Here is a 26,590-nt window from a genome sequence, read left to right on the forward strand (position 1 = left end):
TTGGCTAAGAGGTCATCTCTCTACACCTCGGGGTCCTAATGTGGTTCTCTATATCTCAAGGGTAGTTAAAACTATTGAGTAAGGGGCCCTGGCTTCCAGATTCACTAAATAAAGTCTCCCAAGTCCATAACAGTCCAGGATTAAAGAGTCTCTCCTTCTAAGCGTCGCTCACGACACCATAGACCGTAACATCAGGAGGGTCCCCTAACTAAACCCAACTGAATCCCTACAAGAGTTCACCCTAGGCATTTCATAACACTACAACTTATCAATCATATCATAAGTTCACACAATCATTCAAGAGGAATTTATGTATGATTAACAATGCATACAATCATACAAGCTCAACGGGACGGTAACATCCATCAACACCCAGAGCGCCTCGATCCCTACGAGAGTTCACCCTAGGCATATCACAACACTACAACTTATCAATCATATCATAAGTTCACACAATCATTCAAGAGGAGTCTATGTATGATTAACAACGCATACAATCATACAAGCTCAACGGGGCGGTAACATCTATCAACACCCAGAGCACAGATACACAAATTCCCCCGTTTGCCAACATAGTATGAACAAATAGAAGTAGTAGTAAGATAGTCCAGCAAGCATACAAACAACGAGTACAAAATCTAACTAGGGCAGCAAGTCCAATAGATATATATTTAATTCTCTAAGTATAGAGGATCATTAGATCTAGCCACCTTCGGGTAATTTGCTCTAGCATGCATGCAAAATCAAGCGCACCTTACAACTATTACTTCCTAAGTTCGTATGGTTACTTCCAAAATGTTGCGTGCCTTCCCGAGCTTCATTACAGTCGTAACAGAATCCAAAAGTTATGAATTATCTATACAGAGACCTAGTTCACAGTAAAATAGGATTAGCACTCGAATCCGAACGAAAATCGGTCAAACAGAAGTCTGAGGCTAAAAACAGCAACTCACGCGCATGCACGCGTTCACACGCGCGCGTACGGACGCGCATGAGGGAGGGAAGACGCGCGCTGAGGTATTGCCACGTGGTGCCCGATGAACGGTCACCCGTGGACGAGTCGTCGGTTCGAAACCGGAAAGACGCGCTGGAAATCTGAATTCTTTTACGTGACGCGTGGTAACGAGGAGCCGGGTTGGTATTCCGGGTTGAGCGCTGGTCATCGGGTCGTGGACTCGAGTAGCGGGCCACCGGCCTTCGATCCAGCCGGACACGAAATATTTTTTGATTTTCTTCTCCAATTGACGCTTGACACGTGTCCCATTTTGTTTTCAATGCTATTTTTGGCGGCATTTCCTCTCAAAAACTTGTAATACTCCTCCCCCAACTAGATTATTAAAGTCTAAATCTTTGTGAAGCCCCCAAATCTATGGTGAAATCTTGAAACAGGAGAGGTCGTAGACTTACCTCGTGTTCTTGCCCGTTTCTTGCTGGAAACGAACGATCCACACTCAGACCACTTCTTTTGATACTCTGAGTAGCTCTAGTAGGAGACCTAAGATTGAGGGTGCTTCGGTTTAGGTTTGAGGCGTTTCTCCGTCCTCCTTCCTCTTCTTAAAAAAACCTAAACTGTTCATTTATCTTTCTCTCTCTTTTTTTTCTTTTCCTTTTCCTTTCTTCCAGGTCTGTCCAGACCCCCTAGGTGGTATGTGTGAGGCAAAATTACCTTTTTGCCCCCGATTGACTTTGACCCAAATTTCGATTACTTTACCATTTTTTTTTTAAATTTTTTTCTAAGTTCCTTGATGCATCCCGAGCATTTCTTTCTTCTAGACCGATATGAAAATCACACTCTAAGTCTTCCAATAAAATCTAGAAACTCACAATGGATAAGAAGGTGCTAGTCACAAGGATAGAGTGAATTGTACGTGTTGGGCTTGGGGTGTTACAGAGATGGAGAATGTAATTCTTGTTTTTAGCTAATCGAGAGAAATCTCTATCCACTCCCTCCCAAATATCTCATTTAAATGAAGGTCAAGTCCATATAGGACTTTAACCCCACCGATTAAATGGATATCTCTAATTGAGTCTCCAAATACCAAATCCTCCCTTTATTTACAATGTAATAAAGATGACAAAATTAGGCATAATTTGGTCTTAAATTTATAACATAAAACATTTCCATGAGTTATGATTCATCGGACCATAAACCCACATTAGATATCACATTTGAGATCTTACACACACACACATAAGTAGACTTACATATAATAGATACTCCATAGCCTCACATGCATCCTTATAACCCATATTTAAACACATTACACACATAATTTCTTATTTAGAACAAACCAAGTAGAAAACACAGCCAAACTTAAGATCACTCCCTTCATTATTGTAGGATTTTAGTTGTTGGAGAAATAAGCATCCACCCCTTTTGAGATTTTGACGAACAACTCCAAGTAGTTTTGTGGTGAGGCCACATTTTGATTTGCCTTTTCAAACTCAACAGTCCATTTTGTAAAGTTTCCTCTTCTCACTTTGCTTAATCCTCCATTAACAACTTCAAATTTTGCTCTTAGCACTTTGAATTCCTTTAGTGGATCTCCTTCAACAGCTTCATAGATTATGTATTTCTTCACATCATCCACAACTCTTATTGCCCATTTTTCTGCTCTAAGTTCATCTCCTGTTTGATTATATTCATAAGAAAAGAAAAATCGAAACACCAAGAAGAATGAAAAACACATAATCAAATAGCAATACTTCACAATAAACCCTAATAATTAACAAAAATGAGCAATTTCAATCTTCATTTAACATGTTTATTTTAATTTTCTTAGTTTGAAATTAATAATTATATCGACCCTTATATTAAAGTTACATAAGTAAGTCGAGATTAGAATTTTCTATAAAAAATATTGAATAATAAAATAGTAGTTAGCAAGAACGTAATTAGATGATTATATCATTGTATCTCAAAGTTAAATGACTAAAATAGAACGTTTCAACCTATCTAAACCTAATATAATGGGAACCACATCTCTCACCAAATTGGAATTTAAATTGAACAACACTGCCACTTGAGAAATGTTGTCCTTCCACAAGTTGAATGCTCTGGTAAGTCTCAGGAAACAAGTCCACCAAATCTCCCAAATGGTTCCTGAAGAACCCATAGACCTTCTCTGGAGAAGATTTTAGGTCAACCTTTACCCAAATGCTATCAGTTTGGACCATTTTCTTTTGATGTGATGCAAACTTGAAGCTAAGAGGGGGATTTTATAGCCAAGTTGGGTGAATATTTTAGGAATTATTTTAATCGCCATTCATCAATAATCCAAAAAGTTAGGTTAGGAGTGCAAATAAAGTCTCATATTAATTAGAAAAATGGATGAATTATCTTTATCGATATGACATCTTTCTCGTGAAACTAAAAGAAGAGTTGCGAGGGTTTGTGTCCAAACTAGATCATAGCAGCAATAACATTTGATAGACTAATAGCATAAATGTGAGATCCCATATCGATTGGAGAGAGAAATGAAATGTTCCTTATAAGCAAATCTCTCCCTAGTAGACGCGTTTTAAAATCGGGAGACTAATGATGATGATACGTAACGGGTCAAAACGAACAATATCTGTTATTGGTGGACTTGAGCTGTTACAATAAATATTATAAGCATGTTAAAAATCTATCAAGATATCTATTTTACCCCTTCAAAATTGTGAAAAACATCTGTTCAAACAGAAAACAATTAAGGAGTAAATATAGATTTATCTCCATTAACTAAATAGGGTCGGGAATGGAGATTACATTTCTCATCGTTGTTCTCCTCTCCAACCTTGTCAAAATCTCCACCCGACTCGTCTTGCCTCATTTTTTATATACAAATATAAATAAATATATGTATAGATAGATATATGAAATGAAGAAAATTTTTCTACACGGATTTCGAGCCCCGAAAATTCTCCACGGTAAATTTTCACCTCAATTCCTTTAAAAATAAATAAATAAAAATTGATATGATGAACATGAAAATAGGTGGTGGGATGGAGGAAGACATCTCCATTCTACTCAAACTTCATGAACATCTATATGCATCACGAATGACGTAAACGAGTATTAGAAGATAGCATAGAAGGAAAAGATTTTAAAATTAGTATATTATTTACAATTACATAATGTTAGTGCCAATATACTTGCAATTAATTGGATTTTGTTTGCACTATTTGCAAGTTACCAATATTTTAAGAGAAATTAAAGAACTTTTGATTCTGTTTTGAGTGGTACATCCACTACACAATGCAATTAGATATTAAATACTTACCTTATAACTTACCATTAGGCTAACAGCTTCCATCAATAATCCCTTTATTGCACTAAATTAAGCATACATTATTAATTATCCACTCAAAACAACAGATTAAGTTGTAAAAGACAATTATTTAAACAAAAATTTACAAAAATATTTGTCTTTTCAAACCATTTTTAAGAATGATATTGTGTTTCTCAAACTATTTTTAAGAATAATATAAGTATGAGAATTATTCACTAATCTCATCTTACAGGTTGGGTAGGATTAATTTTTTTTCATTAGGGTTGGGTTGAATTTTTTAAGAATCCAACATTTGGATCAGCTTGCCAGTTGACATTGTTTTAGTTTGGTCAACTTAACCAACCTAAAAATAGGGTTACAGCCCAACTCTACCTTACCATAAACACCTAAATTGCTAATGGGTAATCCCAATTTCACTCAGTCCTTTGTCTTTCTTCTCTTATTCTTAAACCTTTAGCTCAAAGAGAAATCGAAAATCAAGAAAGATGCACAAAAAAAAAAGAGTGCTCAACTCAACGGGAGGCTAGTCTATAAAAACATTAAAATATAAAAGTAACCCACTAGACATAATCACCTAATTCTATTAATTTTGACGTTTTAGGAATTCGAACACAAAATCTTCTCCTCTTATATCAATTAAATTATGAATCGATTACTTATTAATAAATTTAATCATATTAATACTTGCTATCAATTTGGGTCATTTTCTAAGCTAAGAGAGATTTTATGGTGAATTTGGTGAATATTTTAGGAATGATTTGAACCAACTTTTTATCATTTTTTAAGCATTCTTGTGATGAGTTGATGATGAACACATCGGTATCCTTTATTTTTCCCACTAACTTTATTTTAAATTAAGTATTAGAGTTGTTATCCGTTACATAAAGCAAGATGTGTAAAGTAATGTTTGTTTGTTGGTTCCACTTACTCAATTTAGAAAGTAGTAAAATAATATATGTTTGGAGTTATTTTTTCATAGTGATCTTACACTTCAATGGCTAATTAAAATATCTAGTTTTTCTTTACGAGATATAATAATAATAATTGACGAAGAGAGAAACCCTAGGTTGTTCTTCTTATTAATACATCCTTATAACTTCATATGAATAAACTGCAACGCTTCAAGAAAGTCCTATTTGTTCGCCATCATTATAGTAGAGGCGAAAAGGTGAGGTTGAGTAACATCCAAGTTCCAACGAAAAATATTACAATTTTTTTCTTTAAAGTTCTAACTTTTGAGATTTTCTTGAAAACCTTAGATCCAGAATTTCAAGATTACACCCAACAGAAAAATGATTAGAAAACTGTTCAGAAAAAGGTTAGGAACCCAAGAAAAATATAGATTAGATAGAGCTTCTTCTCTATCTCACCAAATTTACTGTTGAGAAATTTTACTGACAAGATTTCGGTATCAATAGGTGTCATCTATGGGGATGAGAGTGCTTTGTCAAAGATGCATGATTGAAAAAAATAAAGATCATATAAAGTCTATTTTCGGTCTCACTAGATTTACCGTTGAGACCGTGACAATCACATGAAAATTTTCAAGATAAAATGCATCGACAATTGACGTATGTGGGGCTGTGAAAGTCTATATGATCGAAAAAATAAAGATCATATAGACTTCATTATTCACAAAAAAAAAAAAAAATAATAATAATAATAATAATAATGAAAATATTTGATGTACCTAATCAGTTTGCCTTCAAAAATTTAATATCATCTTTCTAGAAAAAAAAAATCATAAATCTCAAAGATTATCAATGAACACGTCATCTTCGAGTTCATTTAGATCGTCACATAATGATCATATAATTTCTAAAGAAATATATTGTCATCTATAACTCAGAGTCATCCATACTTAGTTTAATGAGATATTCTAAAGATAATTCGAGAGCAACCTTAATTCGAGGTCTACGAGATCTTTTAGTGATTTCATACAACCGTATGCTTTTAGAATATGGTTTTTATTGATACGTAAACCTAAAATTTAAAATTAGGTTGTGTTAAAAAATTTACCTTTGCCTTTGAAATTTGTTCTTAAAAAAACACCCATGAACAACGTAGCTTTGAAATTGTTCGATAATCCCTTTTCTACCAAAATTAAGGATAAAAAATATTGTGACAGATATATAAAAATGAGATGCCTAAGATTATTATTACCATTTATTTGATCTTAAAATATATTGTTTAAATTCATTACCTAATCAATTTTTAAATATTAGTTGTCACGTCAATTTACATAAATGGAATTATAAATAATGTGGCGTACATCCTTGAACGAGGTTCTCCTCTCTCTTTTGGCTCCTGCGAAAATCTTAAATTTGATTCTATTCCATTAACAAGTCGTTGTAAGCATTTTTTAAATAAGTTGGATCCAAGATGTCTACGGAGGCCGAGGACAAAAAAAAGAAAATAATAATAATAATAATAATAATAATAATCATCTGCCACCTATTTCGATCACTTTGGGTACAAAATTTTCCGTTTATTTTTGCTGGGATCAAGATAAGATTTCAAGGACGAGTTAAAGGGAATCGGTTTCCCATAGATTTTTTTTTCATCATAAATAATTTCTATTGAAAAATGCAAAATTGCAAAATATTCTTGTAAATCCAATAATGATACATGAGCAAAAATATAATTTCAAAAACTCAAATACTATATGTTTAAAAATATACATTTATTTGTTTATTTACTAAGCAAAGAACATAAGTTTGTTTTGTATCTTTATTTATATTTATATATAAAAACGTGAGACGAGGTAGGAATTGGGGAAGGTCGAGGTAGAGATAGGAATGGAGAATATAATTTCCATCTTCGGTCTAGCTAATAGAGAGAAATTTATGTCCTTTTCATCCCAAATACTCCGTTTAAATGAAGGGCACGTCCCAAATACCCCATTTAAATGAAAGGCATATCCACATAAGATCTTTACCCTACTCATCAATGAAAATCTCTCATTAAATTTTCACAGTCCAAATTTAAACCAAACTTTAAATATTTGATAACACTCAATTCTAAAAACGACAAAATTAGGCATAATTTGGTCTTGGATTTATAACATAAAACATTTCCATGAGTTATTATTCATTAGACCAATAAACCCACATTAGATATCACATTTGAGATCTTACACACACACACATAAGTAGACTTGCATATAATAGATACTCCATAGCCCCACATGCATCCTTATAACCCATATTTAAACACATTACACACATAATTTCTTATTCAGAACAAACCAAGTAGAAAACACAGCCAAACTTAAGATCACTCCCTCGATTGTTGTAGGATTTTAGTTGTTGGAGAAATAAGCATCCACCCCTTTTGCGATTTTGACGAACAATTCCAAGTAGATTTCAGGCGAGGCCACATTTTCATTTGCCTTTTCAAACTCAATAGTCAATTTTGTAAAGTTTCCTCCTCCTACTTTGGTTGATCCTCCATGAACAGCTTCAACCTTTGCTCTAAGCACTTTGAATTGCTTTAGAGCCTCTCCTTCAACAGCTTCATAGACTATGTATTTCTTCACATCATCCACAGCTCTTATTACCCATTTTTCGACTCTATGTTCATGTCCTGTTTCATAATATTCATAAGAACAACGTTATGTAATATTTAGTTCCGTTTGATATCGATTTTGTTTGATGAAATTTATTTGTTTTAGCCTTAATTTCAAAAAAAAAAAAAAACTAAATGTGTGGTTGAAATCATTTCTTACTGCCTTCAAAGAGGCTTGACTCCGTTCGATATTTGAGGATTTACCACTCTATTGACACGACTCTGATACCATGTTAGATGAACACGACTCTCCACAATGGTATGATATTGTCCACTTTGAGCATAAGCTTTCATGGCTTTGCTTTCGGCTTCCCCAAAAAGCCTCACACCAATGAAGAGAGTATTCTTTATTTATAAATTCATGATCATTCCCTAAATTAGCCGATGTGGAACTTTCATCTTCCAACACAAACAACTCGAATAAATTGATGAACCAATCCAAACTATAAAAAATTGAGATTAGAATTGGCTATAAAAAATATAAATAATAAAAAAGTAGTCGGCTGGAATGTAATTAGATGACCCTATCGTTTATCTCAAGGTTAACATATGAGTTAAAATGTCGAAAACCAAAATAATTATCGAAACGTAAATGAAATGAAATGTGTCGACCAATTTAAACGAAGAGAATCTCTCACCAAATTCGTATTTACTTAGAACAAGACTGCCCCTATCGAAATGTTGTCCTTCCACAAGTTGAATGCTATTGAAATTCTCAGGAAACAAGTCCACCAAATCTCCCAAATGGTTCCTGAAGAACCCATAGAACTTCTCATGGGAAGATTTTAGGTCAACCTTTGCCCAAATGCTATCACTTTTGCCCATTGTCTTTCGATGTGATACAAACTTGAAGCTAAGAGGGGGATTTTATAGCGAAGTTGGGTGAATATTTTAGGAATTATTTTAAACGCCACTAATCAATGATTCGAAAAGTTAGGTTAGGAGTGCAAATAAAGTGTTGCATTAGTTAGAAAAGGGATGAATTTTTTTGTACCTAGTTGAGGACAATTATCTCTATTGGTATGACATCTTTTCGGTGAAACTAAAAGAAAAATTACGAGGGTTTATGTCGAAACTAGACCATATCAGCAATAATATTTGATAGACGTTATCGTTGATAGACTATTAGCATAAATGTGAGATCCCATATCGGTTGGAGACAGAAACGAAACATTTCTTATAAGGGTGTGAAACATCTCCCTAATACACACGTTTTTAAATCGTTAGAAGGATCGCAACACGTAACGGGCTCAAGCGGAATATTTGCTAGCGGTGGACTTTGGTTGTTACAATAAATATTATAAGCATGTTAAAAATCTATCCAGATATATATTTTACGGGCCTTGAATAGAATGAAAAATCTTGGTTCAAGTAGAAAACAATGAGTGAAAAGAGATTTATCTTCGTGAACTAAATGGGGCCGGGAATGAGACTATATTTTTCATCTTGTCTCCCTCTCCAACCTTACCAAAATCTTCACCCAGACTCGTTTGGTGAAATTTTTCTTTTTTTTTTTTTACCGAAAATCTTCGCCCACAGTCTTAAAAATAAATGAAAATATTTTAAAGGATAGAGATTAAAATAAGAAGTGGAACGGAAAAAGATATTTTTATTCAACTTAAAGTTCGTGAACATCTCTATGCATAGATCACTGATGACGTAAATGAGTATCAAAGATATCATAAAAATATTTAAGCAAGCAAACGAAAAGATTTTAAATTAGTATATTATTTGCAATTAATTGGATTTTATTTGCACTATTTGCAAGTTACCAATATTTTAAGAGATTAAATGTTAGTTTAAGAACTTTTGATTCTCTTTTGAGCGGTACATCCACTCCACAAAGCAATTAGATATTAAATTCTTATGTTATAATTTACCATAGCTTCCATCCCATCCAATTTGTCCGAACTCGAAAGCCGCTTAAAAATACAATCTTAAATGATAGGTCGTATCATTCTATATGTGTTTGTATTTCCCGAACTTAATAGTGGGTCACTTACTGATTATTTCTTAAAATACTCAAATATTGTGCTGTTTTTATATTTTAGGTCAAGGCAAGACATTCATGTACGGTTGACAGCGGCATCGCAGAAAGACTATGCAACCGGTTAAGGTAGTTATATTTGTATTTTGTAGATCTTAGATTAAAACTTGTTTGGTTTTATTTATATTTCACATGGATTATTTTTTGTTGTTTTGTTTTAAGACTCTTAACACGAATATTTAAGTTTGTGATATCGTTTTATGAACTATTTTAAATGAATGTTTTCGCATAAAAATATTACGTCGTGCATATCGTAGCGACTCTTTCAATAAAAACAATAACGTCGTTACACTACAACTCTCGTCTACATCTACCGCATGTAAGTATTTTTCTTGAGTAGAATTAAATTTTTCTAAACTTCAAGGCCATTTTTTTTTTCTTTTTCTTTTTGCATGAATTATTGAGAGTGGGGTTTGAGGAGTTTGGCCAATTTTTTTATCATTTTTTAAACATTCTTGTGATCAGTTCATGATGAACACTTTAATATCTTTTATTTTTCCCCACTAACTTTATTCTAAATCAAATATTAGAGTTGTTAATGTCGCATATCAGCAAGATGTGTAAAATAATGTTTGTTTGTTGGTTCCACTTACTCAATTTAGAAAATAATAATATAATATATGTTTGTTTAAGTCCCGATTTGAAGATATAATAATAATAATGGACGAAGATAGAAACTTTAGGTCATTCTCCTTATTAATACATTATTATAAAAGTTTCTTGATAGCAACGCTCAAATTATCATAATTTCTCGTAGATAAAACAACTTATTGAATGCTTATGAGATTCATCCATGAAATTCAAATTCACAAGTAAACTTTGTTTTATTCGGATGTGTTAGACGAACACGACTCTCCACAATGGTATGATATTGTCCACTTTGAGCCTAAGCTCTCATGGCTTTGCTTTGGGCTTCCCCAAAAGACCTCATACCAATGGAGTTAGTATTCCTCACTTATAAACCCATGATCATTCCCTAAATTAGTCGATGTGGGACTTCCATCATCCAACACCTCCCCTCGAACAAAGTGCAAAGTGCGCCTCCCCTTAATCGAGGCTCGACTCCTTTGGAGTCTTAGTCATTTTTTACTGCCTTCGAGGAGGCTTTGCTCCTTTTCTTTTTGGAGTTCTTTGTTCGATATTTGAGAATTTACCAATCTATTGGCCCGACTAAGTTTAGGGCATGACTCTGATACCATGTTAGACGAACACGACTCTCCTTGTCCACTTTGAGCCTAAGCTCTCATGGCTTTGCTTTGGGCTTCTCCAAAAGGCCTCATACCAATGGAGTTAGTATGAGGCCTTTTTGGGGAAGCCCAAAGCAAAGTCATGAATGCTTATGCTCAAAGTGGACAATATCATACCATTGTGGAGAGTCGTGTTCGTCTAACAGGATGGTGATGTCTTGGTGAAGATCATGGGATCGAAGTTAGGATAGTTGCATTTATATTTATTTTTGTCATCCTTTAATTATATCAGAGGATCGTTTTAATTATTTTATTTAAAGTTCACGTTGTCTATTTTTCGTTATGTTGTTGATAACAATATTGTTTTAAATGATTGCATTACAAATGTTTTAACTCCGTTTACCACGAGAAGATGAGAAGATGAGATTTACCACGAGTTCGTGCTAAAAAATTCCCAAGGGTTCAAAAGAAAAAAATATTAGTTTAAAATAAATTTTTAATGGATAATTTTTATTTTCTAATATAATTTCTATTAAAAAATTAATAAATCCAATAATACTACGTAAACAAAAATATAATATAATACGTTTTTTTTTTATATATATACAAATATATTTATGTATAAAAAATGAGGCGAGGCAGGGATTTCGACAAGGTCGGGGGGCAGAAAGGAGGATGGGGAATATAATTTTTCCTCAATCTGGTTTAGTTAACAAAGAGAAATCTCTATCTACTCCCCAAAATACCCCATTTAAATGAGGGGCAAGTTCAGGTATTGGTGTCACGGTCATGCTTATCTAAGTCATGTTGTGTATAGCCGCTTGTTGGATGTCCTAGTCATGCTTGTCCAGGACATATTGTTCATGGCTGCATGTCCGTTCCAAACCCCTTTTGCATGCTTTCATCTTAAATAAGTCTTTACTATTTTATGTTGTATCAAAAGAGGTGTATGACCGTTCACCAAAATCATGTCTACCTCTGTCGAGGCTAAAATGCCCCAGAATGCATTATAAGGGGATATGACTAGTTGTCACGTCTTCCTACCCAAGTTATATGCTATAAAACATGTTGTTATTTGTTGTTGTCTAATCACTTTTAGCTTATAACATTCCTTTCTTTCAAATCGTTTTCAACATATTTCCTCGCTTACATTTTCTAAATCATTCCTCTCAAACGTGACTCGAGACTCAAGCATACATCGACATTGTCCGCGAAGTCCAGATTTCTCACGACTGACTTGTTCGCTGGATCAGAACAAGTGTCGCACTACCACAAGAGTGCGATTATGACACTTGGCCCCACAAATTAAATACACGCCTCTAGTTGAGTCTTCACATATCAAACCACTTCAATTTTTTTTTGGTGTCCAAATTTAAACAAAACTTTCAATATTTTCAATTCAATTATGATTTCTCCATAAATAAAGACTCATGGATTTATAAGATAAACATTTTGATGAGTTATAATTCATTAGACCATAAACCCACATTAGATATCACATTTGAGATCTTACACACACACATAAGTAGACTTACATATAATAGATACTCCATAGCCTCACATGCATCCTTATAACCCATATTTAAACACATTACACACATAATTTCTTATTTAGAACAAACCAAGTAGAAAACACAGCCAAACTTAAGATCACTCCCTTCATTATTGTAGGATTTTAGTTCTTGGAGAAATATGCATCCACCCCTTTTGAGATTTTGACGAACAACTCCAAGTAGTTTTGTGGTGAGGCCACATTTTGATTTGCCTTTTCAAACTCAACAGTCCATTTAGTAAAGTTTCCTCCTCCTACTTTGGTTGATCCTCCATGAACAGCTTCAACTTTTACTCTAAGCACTTTGAATTGCTTTAGAACATCTCCTTCAACAGCTTCATAGATTATGTATTTCTTCACATCATCCACAGCTCTTATTGCCCATTTTTCGACTCGAAGTTGATGACCTGTTCGATCATATTCATAAGAAAAGATAAAACAAAACTATGTTTAATATCCTGATCATGCATGAACAAATATATATAATCAACGTTATGCAATATGAGAAGGAATTATTGTCTCACCAAATCCAAATTGGAATTTAAATAGAACAACATTGCCACCGGAGAAATGTTGTCCTTCCACAAGTTGAATGCTCTTGTAATTCTCAGGAAACAAATCCACCAAATCTCCCAAATGGTTCCTAAAGAACCCATAGAACTTCTCAGGAGAAGATTTTAGGTCAATCTTTGCCCAAATGCTATCACTTTTGCCCATTTTCTTTCGATGTGATACAAAGTAGAAGCTAAGAGGGGGATTTTATAGCAAAGTTGGATGAATGATCACTTTTTTCCCCACTGATTGTATTTTAAATCCCATATTTTAGGTGCAAATAAAGTCCAATTGGTATGACATCTTTAAAGAGAAGTCACTAGGGTTTTTGTTTAAATTAGACCATATCAACAATAGCATTTGGTAGCGTGTCATTGATAGACTAATAGCATAAATATATGTTAAAAATCTATCAAGATATTTATTTTATTTGCCTTGAATAGAGTGAAAAATCTTCGTTCAAACAGAAAATAATTGAGCGAAATAAGATTTATCATGTAAAAGTCTGAGGTCATCGCCAGTAGATATTGTCTGTTTTGTCCTGCTGTCAGCCTCACAGTTTTAAAATATGTTTAGTAGGAAGAGGTTTCCACACCGTTATAAGAAATGTTTTGTTCTCTCTCCGATTGATGTAGGATCTCGCAATTTACTCCCTTGGGGGCCAGCGCCCTCGCTAGCACACCGCCCGGTGTCTGGCTCTGATTTCATTTGTAACAATCCAAGTCCATCGTTAGTAGATATTGTCCGCTTTAACTCGTTGTGTATCGCCGCCAATCTTAGGGTTTTAAAACACATCTACTAGAAAGAAGTTTCCACACCTTTATAATACTCATTTCCAACCAACGTGGGATCTCACATATCCTTATTAACTAAATGGGGTCGGGAATTGAAACTATATATCTCATCCAGTCCCCCTCTCCAACCTTGCAAAAATCCCCATCCCGACTCGTCTCGCTTCATTTTTATATATAAATATAAATAAATATACGTATAGAGAGAGAAATATAAAATGGATAAAAGTTTTCTACACGGATCTCGAGCCCTACACGAATTCTCTACGGTAAATCTTCACCCCAATTCTTTTAAAAATAAATGAAAAAATTTGAAAGAATAAAGATTAAAACCGGAGATGAAAACGAGAAAGACGTCCTATTCCTTTACGAACATCTCAATGCATCACTAATGACGTAAACGAGTATTAGAAGATAACATAAAAATATTGAAGTAAGCAAACGAAAAATATTTAAAATTAGTATATTATTTGCAAATACATAATGTTAGTGCCAATATACTTGAAATTAATTGGATTTTATTTGCATTATATGCAAGTTCCCAATATTTTAAGAGAAATTAAAGGTTAGTTTAAGAACTTTTGTCTATCTTTTGAGTGCTACATCCACTAAACAAAACAATTAGATATTAAATTCTTAGTCTATAACTTACAATTAGATATTAAAGTTGGGTATGGTTAAGTTTTTTTTTTTTTTTTTTTCGATTTCAGTTGAGTTAAATTTTTTGAAAATCGAAAATTTGGATCAGCTTGCGAGTTGACATTTTCTTAGTCCGGTCAACTCGACCAACCTGATAATAGGGTTACAACTTAACCCTACTCTATCCTAAAGCACCTTAATTGTTAATTTTTAGTCCCAATTCACTTAGTTCTTTGTGTCCCTAAAAATTCTTTGACTTAAAAATAGACTTAAAATTACATCAAGATTCATTTATTCATTTCTCGAGACGGGTGTCAGGTTCATTTTGACTAGCTACTAAAAAGATAAAGAACTATGCTTTGACGAGTAGTCACCTTTATATTTCTTCTCCTATTCGATTAGCTAACAGAAAAATCGAAAAAGATTAAATAATTAAAAGTATAAAAGTAACCCACAAGGGAATTCGATCACAAACTCTTCTCCTATTATGTCTATTAAATTATGAATAAACTCAACTTAAGTTGATTGGTAGTGATAAATTTAATCATTAATATTTGCTATCTAATTTGGCCAACTTTTTATCATTCTTTAAACACTCTTGTGATTAGTTCATTATGAACACTTTAATATCTTTTATTTTTCCCACTAACTTTATTTTAAATCCAAGTATTAGAGTTGTTATCTGTTGCATATCAGCAAGATTGTGTAAAATAATGTTTGTTTGTTGGTTCCACTTACTCAATTTAGAAAATAGTAATATAATATATGTGAGTACGTGAAAGTCAGGTGAGATTTTACGTAACAAGATTTTGGTATCAATAGTTGGCGTCTTAACGTAGATATTGTCATCGTTATAGCAGAGGTGAAAAGGCGAGGTTGAATGTAATATCTGAGTTCCAACGAGAATTAATTTTTCAATTTTTTCTTTATAGTTCTAATTTTTAGATTTTTTTGGGTTTTTAGAGGTAGAATTTCAAGATCGTGTAGAAGAAAAAATTATTAGAACACTACTCGAAAAAAGGTCAAGAATCCAAGAAAAATATAGATCAGATTAAGCTTATTTTCGATTTCACCAAATTTACCGTTGAGACCGTGAAAGTAAGGTGAAATTTTTCATGACAAGATTTTGGTATCAACCGTTGTCATCTATGGGGATGAGAGTGTTTTGTCAGAGATGCATGATCGAAAAAAATAAAGATTATATAGAGTTTGTTCTCGATCTCACTAAATTTACTGTTGAGGCCGTAAAAGTCAAGTGAGATTTTTTAAGGTAATATTTTAGCATCAACAATTGGCGTATGTGGGGTCGTGAATGTCTATATGATCAAAAAAAAAATAAAGATCATACAGAGTTCATTATTCACAAAAAAAATAAAGTGACTCGATGATCACTTCACCTTCAAGAAATCAATATCATCTTTCTAAAAAAACTCAAAGATGGTCACCCGATGATCACGTCACGTTCCAACGCTTTGAAGAGTACTTCTGTATGTACATCGCATTTAAGGGGTCGTTTGGTTGAAAGTTGTTTAAGATATCTAAAAATCATATAACAATATTTGGTGTTGCATGAAATACTATCAGAATTTCATATAAATAAATAATATTAATGTTTGGTTCAACCGCTACTAACAATTTAATTATATTACATAATTTTAGATGCGTGACACTCTATAAAGGAGGGTACATGAATGAACCAATATTATATCCGAACGAGTGCGATCCTAAAACTAAGATGATTAAGAAAATCTGAAAGGAAATGAAATTTACTACCAATATAAACAATGTAAACCTTCTTTTTTTGGTGTCGAATTCAGATTCTGGATCGTGATCTGAATTTTGAACATGAATAATTACATAATTAATTGTTTTTTATTTGTATTAAGATGAATTATTAACAATATCATTAAAAGGTTGAAAGCATTGACGTTTCACTTGAGAAGAATGAATCATTTTTTTGATAAGGGTATGAAAGCCTCTCTCGACGCGTTTTAAAACCGTGAGGCCGACGGTGATACATAACGAGCCAAAACGGACAATATTTGTTAGCGGTAGATTTAAGCGATTATAAACACACTTAAAATCAAATTTTTCACGTTTTTAAGAGCATTCACACATACATAACCTTTGGATCAAATATAAACACACATTTTCACCAAAGCCCACATAATTATACAACATAACATTACATTACACATAAAAGTTCTTACTTAAGAGCAAACCAATTAGAAAAAGCATGAACTTAGTGCATACACTTGGTTGTTTTAGGGGTTTAGTTCCGATAAAGATAAGCATCTAAACCTTTGGTAACTTGGAGAGCCAATTCCAGGTAGGTTTCTGGTGAAGCTACGTTTTGATGTGCCTTTTCATACTCAATTGTCCATTTTGCAAAGTTTGCTCCCACTTTGTTTAAGTCTCCACTAACAGTTTCAAGTTTTACTCTGAAAGCTTTGTAATGCTTTAGTGCATCTCCTTCAACAACTTCATAAATTATGGTCCTTGCTTCATCCATAACTCTCATCCGTACCTTTGCTGCTTCTGGAAATCCTGTTAATTTGTTCATCATTCAAACACCCTTTTTTTAGTATCTTCATGCATCAACAACCATACAAAATTTGATCTTCTACCCTGCTAGCAAATATTATCTGTTTTAGCCCGTTACGTATCGTCGTCTATTAGAGAGAGGTTTTCACACTCTTAAAAGGAATGGTTCACTCCCTTCTCCATCCGACGTGGGATCTCACAATCCACCTTCTTTTGGGGCCAACGTCCTTGATAGCATACTCTCCGGTGTCTGAGTCTGATACCATTTGTAACCACTCAAACACACTGCTAACAAATAGTTTTAAAATACGTATATTAGAGAGCGGTTTTCATACCTTTATAAGTAATGTTTTGTTCCATTCTTCTACTGACTGACGTCCGATTTCACAAGTTAAGATATTATAATTTTAATCAATTGTTTACAATTTTTAATCTCTACCCTATAAATTACTACATATGATAAAAACTCGAAAACTAGAGATTGATCGTCTTTTCAAAATTCGTAAAGATTAAAATAAACATTTTAAAAGACAAAAACATAGGATTTAAACCTAAAAGAAATCGAAGAAAACAGCNTTTAGAGGTAGAATTTCAAGATCGTGTAGAAGAAAAAATTATTAGAACACTACTCGAAAAAAGGTCAAGAATCCAAGAAAAATATAGATCAGATTAAGCTTATTTTCGATTTCACCAAATTTACCGTTGAGACCGTGAAAGTAAGGTGAAATTTTTCATGACAAGATTTTGGTATCAACCGTTGTCATCTATGGGGATGAGAGTGTTTTGTCAGAGATGCATGATCGAAAAAAATAAAGATTATATAGAGTTTGTTCTCGATCTCACTAAATTTACTGTTGAGGCCGTAAAAGTCAAGTGAGATTTTTTAAGGTAATATTTTAGCATCAACAATTGGCGTATGTGGGGTCGTGAATGTCTATATGATCAAAAAAAAAATAAAGATCATACAGAGTTCATTATTCACAAAAAAAATAAAGTGACTCGATGATCACTTCACCTTCAAGAAATCAATATCATCTTTCTAAAAAAACTCAAAGATGGTCACCCGATGATCACGTCACGTTCCAACGCTTTGAAGAGTACTTCTGTATGTACATCGCATTTAAGGGGTCGTTTGGTTGAAAGTTGTTTAAGATATCTAAAAATCATATAACAATATTTGGTGTTGCATGAAATACTATCAGAATTTCATATAAATAAATAATATTAATGTTTGGTTCAACCGCTACTAACAATTTAATTATATTACATAATTTTAGATGCGTGACACTCTATAAAGGAGGGTACATGAATGAACCAATATTATATCCGAACGAGTGCGATCCTAAAACTAAGATGATTAAGAAAATCTGAAAGGAAATGAAATTTACTACCAATATAAACAATGTAAACCTTCTTTTTTTGGTGTCGAATTCAGATTCTGGATCGTGATCTGAATTTTGAACATGAATAATTACATAATTAATTGTTTTTTATTTGTATTAAGATGAATTATTAACAATATCATTAAAAGGTTGAAAGCATTGACGTTTCACTTGAGAAGAATGAATCATTTTTTTGATAAGGGTATGAAAGCCTCTCTCGACGCGTTTTAAAACCGTGAGGCCGACGGTGATACATAACGAGCCAAAACGGACAATATTTGTTAGCGGTAGATTTAAGCGATTATAAACACACTTAAAATCAAATTTTTCACGTTTTTAAGAGCATTCACACATACATAACCTTTGGATCAAATATAAACACACATTTTCACCAAAGCCCACATAATTATACAACATAACATTACATTACACATAAAAGTTCTTACTTAAGAGCAAACCAATTAGAAAAAGCATGAACTTAGTGCATACACTTGGTTGTTTTAGGGGTTTAGTTCCGATAAAGATAAGCATCTAAACCTTTGGTAACTTGGAGAGCCAATTCCAGGTAGGTTTCTGGTGAAGCTACGTTTTGATGTGCCTTTTCATACTCAATTGTCCATTTTGCAAAGTTTGCTCCCACTTTGTTTAAGTCTCCACTAACAGTTTCAAGTTTTACTCTGAAAGCTTTGTAATGCTTTAGTGCATCTCCTTCAACAACTTCATAAATTATGGTCCTTGCTTCATCCATAACTCTCATCCGTACCTTTGCTGCTTCTGGAAATCCTGTTAATTTGTTCATCATTCAAACACCCTTTTTTTAGTATCTTCATGCATCAACAACCATACAAAATTTGATCTTCTACCCTGCTAGCAAATATTATCTGTTTTAGCCCGTTACGTATCGTCGTCTATTAGAGAGAGGTTTTCACACTCTTAAAAGGAATGGTTCACTCCCTTCTCCATCCGACGTGGGATCTCACAATCCACCTTCTTTTGGGGCCAACGTCCTTGATAGCATACTCTCCGGTGTCTGAGTCTGATACCATTTGTAACCACTCAAACACACTGCTAACAAATAGTTTTAAAATACGTATATTAGAGAGCGGTTTTCATACCTTTATAAGTAATGTTTTGTTCCATTCTTCTACTGACTGACGTCCGATTTCACAAGTTAAGATATTATAATTTTAATCAATTGTTTACAATTTTTAATCTCTACCCTATAAATTACTACATATGATAAAAACTCGAAAACTAGAGATTGATCGTCTTTTCAAAATTCGTAAAGATTAAAATAAACATTTTAAAAGACAAAAACATAGGATTTAAACCTAAAAGAAATCGAAGAAAACAGCCAAATAATAATAATAATGATAATATCTCACCAAGGTGGTATTTCCATTGCACAACACTCCCATCGTCGAAGTTTTGTCCTTCCAAAAAGTGGAAGCTCTGGAAGTGATCAGGGAACATATGGACCAATTCGCCCATATGGTTCCTGAAGAACCCATAGAACTTCTCAGGAGACGATTTCAGCTGAACCTTTCCCCAAATGCTATCACTTTGGCTCATTTTGTTTTGATTTGATTCGAAGTTTAAGCCAAGTGAGGGATTTTATAGTGTATTTGTGTGAATATTTTAGGGATTATTTGAACTTCCACTCAATAATTTNGTATGAAAGCCTCTCTCGACGCGTTTTAAAACCGTGAGGCCGACGGTGATACATAACGAGCCAAAACGGACAATATTTGTTAGCGGTAGATTTAAGCGATTATAAACACACTTAAAATCAAATTTTTCACGTTTTTAAGAGCATTCACACATACATAACCTTTGGATCAAATATAAACACACATTTTCACCAAAGCCCACATAATTATACAACATAACATTACATTACACATAAAAGTTCTTACTTAAGAGCAAACCAATTAGAAAAAGCATGAACTTAGTGCATACACTTGGTTGTTTTAGGGGTTTAGTTCCGATAAAGATAAGCATCTAAACCTTTGGTAACTTGGAGAGCCAATTCCAGGTAGGTTTCTGGTGAAGCTACGTTTTGATGTGCCTTTTCATACTCAATTGTCCATTTTGCAAAGTTTGCTCCCACTTTGTTTAAGTCTCCACTAACAGTTTCAAGTTTTACTCTGAAAGCTTTGTAATGCTTTAGTGCATCTCCTTCAACAACTTCATAAATTATGGTCCTTGCTTCATCCATAACTCTCATCCGTACCTTTGCTGCTTCTGGAAATCCTGTTAATTTGTTCATCATTCAAACACCCTTTTTTTAGTATCTTCATGCATCAACAACCATACAAAATTTGATCTTCTACCCTGCTAGCAAATATTATCTGTTTTAGCCCGTTACGTATCGTCGTCTATTAGAGAGAGGTTTTCACACTCTTAAAAGGAATGGTTCACTCCCTTCTCCATCCGACGTGGGATCTCACAATCCACCTTCTTTTGGGGCCAACGTCCTTGATAGCATACTCTCCGGTGTCTGAGTCTGATACCATTTGTAACCACTCAAACACACTGCTAACAAATAGTTTTAAAATACGTATATTAGAGAGCGGTTTTCATACCTTTATAAGTAATGTTTTGTTCCATTCTTCTACTGACTGACGTCCGATTTCACAAGTTAAGATATTATAATTTTAATCAATTGTTTACAATTTTTAATCTCTACCCTATAAATTACTACATATGATAAAAACTCGAAAACTAGAGATTGATCGTCTTTTCAAAATTCGTAAAGATTAAAATAAACATTTTAAAAGACAAAAACATAGGATTTAAACCTAAAAGAAATCGAAGAAAACAGCCAAATAATAATAATAATGATAATATCTCACCAAGGTGGTATTTCCATTGCACAACACTCCCATCGTCGAAGTTTTGTCCTTCCAAAAAGTGGAAGCTCTGGAAGTGATCAGGGAACATATGGACCAATTCGCCCATATGGTTCCTGAAGAACCCATAGAACTTCTCAGGAGACGATTTCAGCTGAACCTTTCCCCAAATGCTATCACTTTGGCTCATTTTGTTTTGATTTGATTCGAAGTTTAAGCCAAGTGAGGGATTTTATAGTGTATTTGTGTGAATATTTTAGGGATTATTTGAACTTCCACTCAATAATTTGGCCCAACTTTTTATATTTTTTAACCCTCTTGTGACACTTCATCATACACATTTTTCCCCCACTAACTCGTATTAAAATCCAGTTTGTGGAGTTGTTATCTCTTGGAGATCAGCTTAAGATTGTAAAATAATCTCTAGTTTGTTTTATGATTCATTTTGGCTCAATCCACTTGACAAATAATTTTTGGGAAGCCTTTTTGTTTCTCAATTTTTAAGATGTTTGATCATTTTTTCTTGTTGCTTGTTTAAGTTTCATTTGGGTTTTTTTAATCTTAAAAAAAAATCAATATTGAGATTTCTAAGCAGCATGTTAAGGACTTCGGATGGGCGTTTTTTAATGAGTATGTATTGTATGTATGTTATGGTAAATTAACGTTGTGTTCTTAGGTTGAGATTTCTAAGAAGCATGTTGTTTTATGTATTATGCAAAATTAGAAAGAGAATATGCATGACTAGAATACGAGTTGATCAATATGGATGAGTATGTTATGCATGATATAAAAGATTATCAAAATGCATCTGTAATGAGATTTGTGATGAATTTTGTTTTATATGCTTTTTAGAAAAGATGATGGGTTTTTGTGATATGTGCTATGATGATTTATGGATGTTATCTTCTTGTTGAGCTTCTTTGCTTGTATGTTTGCAATGATATAGTATGTGTTAGTTCCACGTGTTTGATTGTGTGTTCTCCCTGTAGAGTGTGCTAGTATGTGTTAGTTCCACGTGTTTGATTGTGTGTTCTCCCTGTAGAGTGTGCTACAGACCTAGGGCGTTAGAGTTAGGTTGGCTAGAAAATGACCTAGATTTGGACGCCTCTAGTAGACTGAGCACCTTAGTATCGTGATTGAAAGTCAAAAGGTGTAGACCTAGTGCTCCCAGACTAAGAAAGACTTGAGGAGTCAAAACAAAGCAGTCTGGAATGAGAAGTCTGTGTGTCACCTAGTTGCCCTAGGAATCCAATAAACTTCCTCAACACCCAGATATGATTAAGGTGAAGTTTAAATTATCAATTACGTGCTTAGGGGATCGATAAGAATTTCGCCATATCAAAACATGCATGAGAGAACTCAGTTAAATTTAAGACGCTACAACTAATGTGATTTACATGTTGACTCAAGTTAGTACGTTTCCAATAGACCATGCACCCCAGGATCATAAGCAATCAGAAGTTTAGATCTATGTGCACCAAAAGATTGGGTTAACTTGTGGAGTTAATCTTTGAACGTTCTAAAATGAGAGATGGAATTCAAACCACTAGACGCCCCTAAGAACTTAGCAAACCTCCACGGCATCTAGGATTGACAAAGGTAGCTCTCCTAGGCCGATAGCAGCTAGTATAGTGTTTAAGGACCTCCACTTCCTTTTCCACTCCAGTACGGTATCGTTGAGCTAGGCATGAGGCTAATTAGGGATGTGTGACTTAGTGGTTTGATGGATTACCCTGCACGATGGATTCTTCTTGTGGTAGGGTGTTGATCATGTGAGTAATCTGTGGTTACCCCGCACGGAAGATCCGTCCTACAAGAGAGTGTTGACCATGTAGGTAACCTTTGGATCTAGCATGTATCGGGGGTAGCGCCCCCAACCTTGGGGACTACATGGCTTGTAGGATGGGTTTGTCAACTAACCTCCCTTGGCTGACAAGTAGGCTAGCACTTACCCTATTGTCCTCACCTAAAAATATGATGATTAAGAAAAGAGATGAAAGTTACTATGAGCCATTTGTATTTTTTTTATTTATTTATTTTTTTTTTTTTTTTTTTTAAATACTGATTTTGAATTCTAATAAGTTAAATATTAACAATATCATTAAAAAGTTGAAAGCATTGATATTTCATTTTGAACACCATGAGATCCACGTCGGTTAGAGAGAGAAATAAAGATATAAGAGTATGAAAGTATCTCCCCAGCAAACTTGTTTTAAAACCATGAGGTTGACGGTGATACATAATAAGCCAACACAAATAATATCTGTTTGCTTGACCAAATGGTCCAGGGGGTGTGCGAGCGCCCTGTGGATTCACACTCGCATGTGTGAGTCGTGTGTAGGGAAGTATTATGCATCGAATTTGCCTGATACTGGAGGCCACCCTAATGATGTCGGAGATAGGTCCTAAATCATGATTGCATGTGTTTAGGGTTTAGATGGCTCCCAATAATGGGGCCACTTATGAGTATTCTCCGAAATACTCATTCTAGGTTAGAATAGGTTGTTTTGCATTTCATCGTTTTAAATTAGTTTATATTTGTTTTTGTTTTGTTTAAACTCGAGTATTTCGTATTTAAACACGTAACACCATGGTTGTATTTTATAGAAAAAAGAAAGTTGTTTTAAACTTTTTCAAAGTTTATGTAATAAATGATGTTCATTTGGAGAGTTATATTTTTGCATTAGAGATGAGCATGAAATGTTAGTAACAACTCTAAGTATGTAGAAATTTAGGGTCGTTACAATATCCATTAGCGATAGGCTTAGACTCTTACAAACACACTTGAAATCAAATTTCCCATTGAGTTTTTAAGAGGGTTGACACACACATACATACCCTTTCGATCAAATATAAACACACATTTTCACCAAATCCCACATAATTATACAACATAACATTACATTACACATAGAAGTTGTTATTTAAGAGCAAACCAAGTAGAAAAGGCATTAACTTAGGGCATGCACTTGGTTGTTATAGAGGTTTAGTTCCGATAAAGATAAGCATCCAGACCTTTGCTGACTTTGAGAGCCAATTCCATGTAGGTTTCTGGTGAAGGAACGTTTTCATGAGCCTTTTCATACTCAATTGTCCATTTTGCAAAGCTTCCTCCCACTTTGTTTAACCCTCCACTAACAGTTTCAAGTTTGGCTCTGAAAACTTTGTAATGCTTTAATGCATCTCCTTCAACAACTTCATAAATTATGGTCCTTGCTTCATCCCTATTCTTCATCTTTATCTTTACTGCTTCTGGAATTCCTGTTCATTTGTTCATCATTCAACACCCTTTCTTTAGTATCTTCATGCGTCAACAACCATACCTTCCCGTGTAAAATTTGATCTCGTTTCATATCGATTTTGTTCTTAATTTTCTACTAAACGTAATAATTCAAGCTCATTACTAGTAAATATTGTCTGTTTTAACTCGTTATGTATCGTCGCCAACCTTATAATTTTAAAACGTGTCTGTTAAGGAGAGGTTTTCACACCCAATGTTTTGTTTTCTCTCTCAACTGACGTGGGATCTCACACTAAAAGACTGCTTAGCTAGCAAATATTGTCTGTTTTAGCTAGTTATGTATCATCGTCAACCTTATAATTTTAAAACGTGTCTGTTAAGGAGAGGTTTCCACACCCAATGTTTCGTTTTCTCTCTCAACTGACGTGGGATCTCACACTAAAAGACTGCTTAGCTAGCAAATATTGTCTGTTTTAGCTAGTTATGTATCATCGTCAACCTTATGGTTTCTAAACGCGTCTGTTAGGCAGAGGTTTCCACACCCAATGTTTCGTTTTCTCTCTCAACTGACGTGGGATCTCACACTAAAAGACTGCTTAGCTAGCAAATATTGTCTGTTTTAGCTAGTTATGTATCATCGTCAACCTTATAATTTTAAAACGTGTCTGTTAAGGAGAGGTTTCCACACCGAATGTTTTGTTTTCTCTCTCAACTGACGTGTGATCTCACACTAAAACACTACTTAGCTAGCAAATATTGTCTGTTTTAGCTAGTTATGTATCATCGTCAACCTTATTGTTTCAAAACGCGTCTGTTAGGGAGAGGTTTCCACACCCAATGTTTCATTTCTCTCTCAACTGACGTGGGATCTCACACTAAAACACTGCTTAGCTAGCAAATATTGTCTGTTTTAGCTAGTTATGTATCATCGTCAACCTTATAATTTTAAAACGTGTCTGTTAAGGAGAGGTTTCCACACCCAATGTTTTGTTTTCTCTCTCAACTGACGTGTGATCTCACGCTAAAAGACTGCTTAGCTAGCAAATATTGTCTGTTTTAGCTAGTTATGTATCATCGTCAACCTTATAATTTTAAAACGTGTCTGTTAAGGAGAGGTTTCCACACCCAATGTTTTGTTTTCTCTCTCAACTGACGTGGGATCTCACACTAAAACACTGCTTAGCTAGCAAATATTGTCTGTTTTAGCTAGTTATGTATCATCGTCAACCTTATAATTTTAAAACGTGTCTGTTAAGGAGAGGTTTCCACACCCAATGTTTTGTTTTCTCTCTCAACTGACGTGTGATCTCACGCTAAAAGACTGCTTAGCTAGCAAATATTGTCTGTTTTAGCTAGTTATGTATCATCGTCAACCTTATGGTTTCAAAACGCGTCTGTTAGGGAGAGGTTTCCACACCCTTATAATCAATGTTTAGTTTTCTCCTTACCTGATGTGGGATCTCACACTAAAAGACTGTAGTAGTATTTATTTTTTTTTTTTTTTTTTTTTTTTTTNATTTTAGAATTAAGCCGGAGTTTATTTTGTTAAGTATAATTAAAATTAAATATTGTTCGATTAGCTAAGATATTATAACTTTAACCAACCGTTTAGAAATTTTAATCTCTACCCTATAAATTACGATCTAGACAAATAATAAACATGGTAAAACTCGAAAACTAGAGCTTGAGATCGTAAAGATTAAAGTAAACATTTTAAAAGACAGAAGAAACGAGATAATAATATCTCACCGAGGTGGTATTTCCAGTGCACGACGCTGCCATCGTCGAAGTTTTGTCCTTCGACAAAGTGGAAGCTCTGGAAGTGGTCAGGGAACATATGGACCAAATCGCCCATATGGTTCCTGAAGAAGCCAAAGAACTTCTCAGGAGACGATTTTAGCTGAACCTTTCCCCAAATGCTTTCAATTTGGCTCATTTTGTTTTGATTTGATTCAAAGCTTA

General features: G+C 33.9%; 5 protein-coding genes across 5 annotated transcripts; all 5 read right to left on the reverse strand.

The window, feature by feature from the left end:
• Positions 1-2,201: 2,201 nt before the first annotated feature.
• LOC111791751 (MLP-like protein 31) lies at positions 2,202-3,194 on the reverse strand. The gene is made up of 2 exons (XM_023673223.1): positions 2,991-3,194; positions 2,202-2,629 (listed from the first exon to the last, which is right to left on the reverse strand). The coding sequence occupies exons 1-2, from the start codon at positions 3,175-3,177 to the stop codon at positions 2,346-2,348; spliced, it is 471 nt and encodes a 156-aa protein (XP_023528991.1). The 5' UTR covers positions 3,178-3,194; the 3' UTR covers positions 2,202-2,345.
• Positions 3,195-7,335: 4,141 nt separating this feature from the next.
• On the reverse strand, positions 7,336-8,678 carry LOC111791543. The gene is made up of 2 exons (XM_023672927.1): positions 8,480-8,678; positions 7,336-7,859 (listed from the first exon to the last, which is right to left on the reverse strand). The coding sequence occupies exons 1-2, from the start codon at positions 8,664-8,666 to the stop codon at positions 7,576-7,578; spliced, it is 471 nt and encodes a 156-aa protein (XP_023528695.1). The 5' UTR covers positions 8,667-8,678; the 3' UTR covers positions 7,336-7,575.
• A 3,798-nt stretch (positions 8,679-12,476) lies between these two features.
• Positions 12,477-13,356, reverse strand: LOC111791700 (MLP-like protein 31). Its single transcript, XM_023673159.1, has 2 exons — positions 13,152-13,356; positions 12,477-13,034 (listed from the first exon to the last, which is right to left on the reverse strand). The coding sequence occupies exons 1-2, from the start codon at positions 13,342-13,344 to the stop codon at positions 12,751-12,753; spliced, it is 477 nt and encodes a 158-aa protein (XP_023528927.1). The 5' UTR covers positions 13,345-13,356; the 3' UTR covers positions 12,477-12,750.
• Positions 13,357-19,043: 5,687 nt separating this feature from the next.
• On the reverse strand, positions 19,044-21,577 carry LOC111791798 (MLP-like protein 34). Its single transcript, XM_023673279.1, has 4 exons — positions 21,391-21,577; positions 20,517-20,788; positions 19,921-20,110; positions 19,044-19,318 (listed from the first exon to the last, which is right to left on the reverse strand). Exons 1-4 carry the CDS (start codon positions 21,575-21,577, stop codon positions 19,044-19,046), a joined length of 924 nt encoding a protein of 307 aa, XP_023529047.1.
• A 2,512-nt stretch (positions 21,578-24,089) lies between these two features.
• On the reverse strand, positions 24,090-26,576 carry LOC111791771 (MLP-like protein 34). The gene is made up of 2 exons (XM_023673243.1): positions 26,378-26,576; positions 24,090-24,648 (listed from the first exon to the last, which is right to left on the reverse strand). The coding sequence occupies exons 1-2, from the start codon at positions 26,562-26,564 to the stop codon at positions 24,374-24,376; spliced, it is 462 nt and encodes a 153-aa protein (XP_023529011.1). The 5' UTR covers positions 26,565-26,576; the 3' UTR covers positions 24,090-24,373.
• Positions 26,577-26,590: the final 14 nt, after the last annotated feature.

This window comes from Cucurbita pepo, chromosome LG03 (assembly GCF_002806865.2).
Source record: "Cucurbita pepo subsp. pepo cultivar mu-cu-16 chromosome LG03, ASM280686v2, whole genome shotgun sequence".
In the NCBI taxonomy this organism is placed as follows: Eukaryota; Viridiplantae; Streptophyta; class Magnoliopsida; order Cucurbitales; family Cucurbitaceae; genus Cucurbita; species Cucurbita pepo.

What these genes read in the sequence shown, in the direction of transcription:
- LOC111791700 (XM_023673159.1), bottom strand. Translation starts at nt 13,344, where the DNA reads ATGGGCAAAAGTGATAGCATTTGGGCAAAGATTGACCTAAAATCTTCT. An exon ending in TAAATTCCAATTTGGATTTG is followed by an intron (nt 13,035 to 13,151) that starts GTGAGACAATAA and finishes ATGATCGAACAG; the next exon opens with GTCATCAACTTCGAGTCGAA.
- LOC111791771 (XM_023673243.1), bottom strand. Translation starts at nt 26,564, where the DNA reads ATGAGCCAAATTGAAAGCATTTGGGGAAAGGTTCAGCTAAAATCGTCT. An exon ending in GCACTGGAAATACCACCTCG is followed by an intron (nt 24,649 to 26,377) that starts GTGAGATATTAT and finishes ACAAATGAACAG; the next exon opens with GAATTCCAGAAGCAGTAAAG.
- LOC111791798 (XM_023673279.1), bottom strand. Translation starts at nt 21,577, where the DNA reads ATGAGCCAAAGTGATAGCATTTGGGGAAAGGTTCAGCTGAAATCGTCT. An exon ending in GCAATGGAAATACCACCTTG is followed by an intron (nt 20,789 to 21,390) that starts GTGAGATATTAT and finishes ACAAATTAACAG; the next exon opens with GATTTCCAGAAGCAGCAAAG. An exon ending in GCAATGGAAATACCACCTTG is followed by an intron (nt 19,319 to 19,920) that starts GTGAGATATTAT and finishes ACAAATTAACAG; the next exon opens with GATTTCCAGAAGCAGCAAAG.
- LOC111791751 (XM_023673223.1), bottom strand. Translation starts at nt 3,177, where the DNA reads ATGGTCCAAACTGATAGCATTTGGGTAAAGGTTGACCTAAAATCTTCT. An exon ending in TCAATTTAAATTCCAATTTG is followed by an intron (nt 2,630 to 2,990) that starts GTGAGAGATGTG and finishes ATAATCAAACAG; the next exon opens with GAGATGAACTTAGAGCAGAA.
- LOC111791543 (XM_023672927.1), bottom strand. Translation starts at nt 8,666, where the DNA reads ATGGGCAAAAGTGATAGCATTTGGGCAAAGGTTGACCTAAAATCTTCC. An exon ending in TCTAAGTAAATACGAATTTG is followed by an intron (nt 7,860 to 8,479) that starts GTGAGAGATTCT and finishes ATTATGAAACAG; the next exon opens with GACATGAACATAGAGTCGAA.